Source organism: Gracilinanus agilis, chromosome 3, assembly GCF_016433145.1.
Source record: "Gracilinanus agilis isolate LMUSP501 chromosome 3, AgileGrace, whole genome shotgun sequence".
NCBI lineage: Eukaryota > Metazoa > Chordata > Mammalia > Didelphimorphia > Didelphidae > Gracilinanus > Gracilinanus agilis.
The window spans coordinates 297,855,319-297,858,139 of NC_058132.1; the positions used below are offsets into that span (position 1 = coordinate 297,855,319).

At 37.0% G+C, this 2,821-nt stretch overlaps 1 protein-coding gene across 1 annotated transcript in view; it reads left to right on the forward strand.

The window, feature by feature from the left end:
• The first annotated feature begins 886 nt into the window (after positions 1 to 886).
• Positions 887 to 2,821, forward strand: part of MAP3K19 (mitogen-activated protein kinase kinase kinase 19) — an 81,082-nt gene continuing 79,147 nt past the window's right edge. Inside the window, exons 1-2 of the mRNA XM_044669133.1 lie at positions 887 to 1,060; positions 2,210 to 2,405. Of these exons, the coding sequence (XP_044525068.1) occupies positions 887 to 1,060; positions 2,210 to 2,405 (370 nt within the window). The remainder of the gene's footprint in view (positions 1,061 to 2,209; positions 2,406 to 2,821) is intronic.

Consider the following 2,821-nt stretch of genomic DNA (forward strand, 5'->3'; position numbering starts at 1 on the left):
TAAAGGTTTTCAAAAGTGAAAGTAAAAGGAGGCCCAATCTCTGCTTATCTTGTATGATTCTTAGAAGGAAATGTATGTTTTATAATCTATAATGTTAAGTTTAAATTCTTTTGAGAATAATTTCAGGATAAGGATTTTGCCATCTCCCCAGAATCCAGACGATGGACCTGTTTGATGAAGGCACCAAAAGATGCCTAAAGACCCTTCACTGGATCATGAAGACCAAAATTGAACTTTGGGTGCTGTTGATTTTGAACTATGGGGAGTTAAAAGAGCTGAATGCAATTTGTTTTGAATGTACTCTATTATGCCGATAGGGGACTGCCCCCAAATTGGTTTTTTGTCAATGCGGCTAGTTTATCCATTTCTTTTATCCCCCAAATTCCTGAAATATAAAAGTTGCCTATGTTTACAGATCCAGCGAAGAAAAAAAGGGCCAACCTTTTTTTTTGCCGAATCGCAGGGGGGGGGGAAATGTATATTTGGAATTGGGGAGATGACATTTAAAAGTATGTTACAAATTTTCTATGGACACGTGGGGACTATCAGACTACATTTCCCGTGATTCCAATGGGTTCCCGGTTTCCGGTTCTTTGGGCGTGGGGACATCTACATCCCTATGCATAGGACAGTTTAAATGAGAGGAGGGCCTAAAGAAGGCCCTGGATCTTCCTTAGGACCTGGCTGGCGTGCAGAGAGAGGATGGGCTCCATTGGTAAAAAGCTAGGCTAGCGAGGTCATATATATTTTACCAACATGGCCATGGCTTTAATTAAAATACTAATTTCTATTATTATATCAGTCTTTATCATTTTTAATCTTAATAATTTACTGTTGTGATCTAATTAGACCTTTTTCCTTCTCTCCCATTTATGAAACTAGAAAGATGAATAAAAACAAACTGATTCATGATTTCCTGGAGAGTGTTTCAAGAGGTGATGTAGAACTCATCAGCAACCATATTTCTAAAGTTCATTCCATTCTTGGAAACTTAGATTTTCAGCATCCCACAACTGGAAATACAGCCCTCATTATTGCTGCAGAAAGAAATTTAATAGAGGTAAAAATCTGATGTTTTCATTTTTTCTTGTTACATGCATCGAAAGAAGAATCTTTTTTTAGTGTAACTGGGATAATCAAGGGAGCCCTCTTGAACTGCTGGATTGAGACATTCCCTTGAAGATAAATATGACCTTTGTGCTTGTTTTCACAGGAAGGGGCCAGAGAGCATGCTTATGATAATGGGAAGGACCCCAGCCCAGCAGATCATTGTGGTTTCCCTTATTCTCACTATTACATGACAAAGGATTCATAGAATGAGATTCTTTAATAACAAGATAGTCACCCATCTCTCTGGAATGGAGGTGCAGGATCATCTGGTGGTGGGGGAAGTGGGAAGGGAATGCTAAAAGCTATCTTGGTCAGTACTATTCCTAAAAATAGGTTGAATAATCTCAGCCAACAATCCAAAAAAAATTTCCCTCTCTTCAGCATTGTTTAGGTGCTAGTGCTATAAATAAAGGTATATTTCCCATGTTCAAGGGAGACATGAAACATACTTTATTCATCTAGAATGAATGTTTATAAGATACTTTCCTGAGAGCAGGTTTTGATAGAATAAATAAGAAAAAAAGCTTTAGCATACCAGAGATCTTGGATAAAGAGAACAGGAAGAGGTGAGCAGGTGCTATGAAAGAAGGAGAAAAGTAGTTAAATTGGATGATAAAGCTAAAAATAATAAATTTCAGTTACTCAAGAATTTTACTTAGGGATGGCTTTGCCATGATTGTATTTTGCACAGCCATTATTCTATGATCCTAAAATCTGATCGTTTCATGTTTTTATATATAAGTCAAACATGAACAAAGTAAAAATCCATTTATCCTTATAAGTTTGGCTTCTCAAAAATCAAACCCTCAACAGATCTTCTCTTTGGCAAATACTGCTATAGACATTTAGTCCTCAAAACATGAAGAGAGTCCCTTAAGGAAGCCATATGCTTTGTTCTTTTGACTATTTGAAAATGTTTGTGTTAATTATTGCCAACCTTTAATTCACCCCTCTTGGTTTTGATCAGATGCATTTTTTTCATCTTTTTTCTTCTAATAAATTAATCACAACTATATGCCAATATTCTGTATGTTGCTTAATGCATTGTTAAAAGTCAACAAATATTAAATAATAATTGTGGTTTTTTGGATTGATGTAGGTTATTGAATTTCTTTTGGAAAAGGGAGCAGACATAACACTCTGTAACTACTGTAACCAGACAGCTGTCCATGTAGCAAATGATGTTGTCCAAAAGCAACTTCTCTTGGCCATCAATGGAACCCGAGCTCCTCATTTGCAATTGCTACAAATTTCCTGGCAAGGTGACCTGCAGCAACTTCAGTCCTTGCTGGTTAGTTAAAGTAAAATTTGATTGTGTGTTTCTTTTTAGTGAAAAGAAGTCGTTCCCAATACATAGCATCAGACAAAAATATGAAAAGGTAATGATAGAGTGTAAAACAGGATAGTAGAATGAGAGAAGGGAATATGATACACAAGAAGAGCACAGCAAACTATTTCCATTTTCCCCAAGCTGGTTGCTAGAAGATGTCATACAAGACACATGGGAAGTATCTACTCTGAGGAAGAACCTTTGGGACTGACATCAACTTGCTCAAAGGTGTTCCCTTGCCATAATTGCCATTTGTGTGATTGCTATTTAGATCCCTTTGGACTAAAAGCTGTTATCCTTCATCTTAGGAGAGAGAGAGAGAGAGAGAGAGAGAGAGAGAGAGAGAGAGAGAGAGAGAGAGAGAGAGAGAGAGAGAGAGAG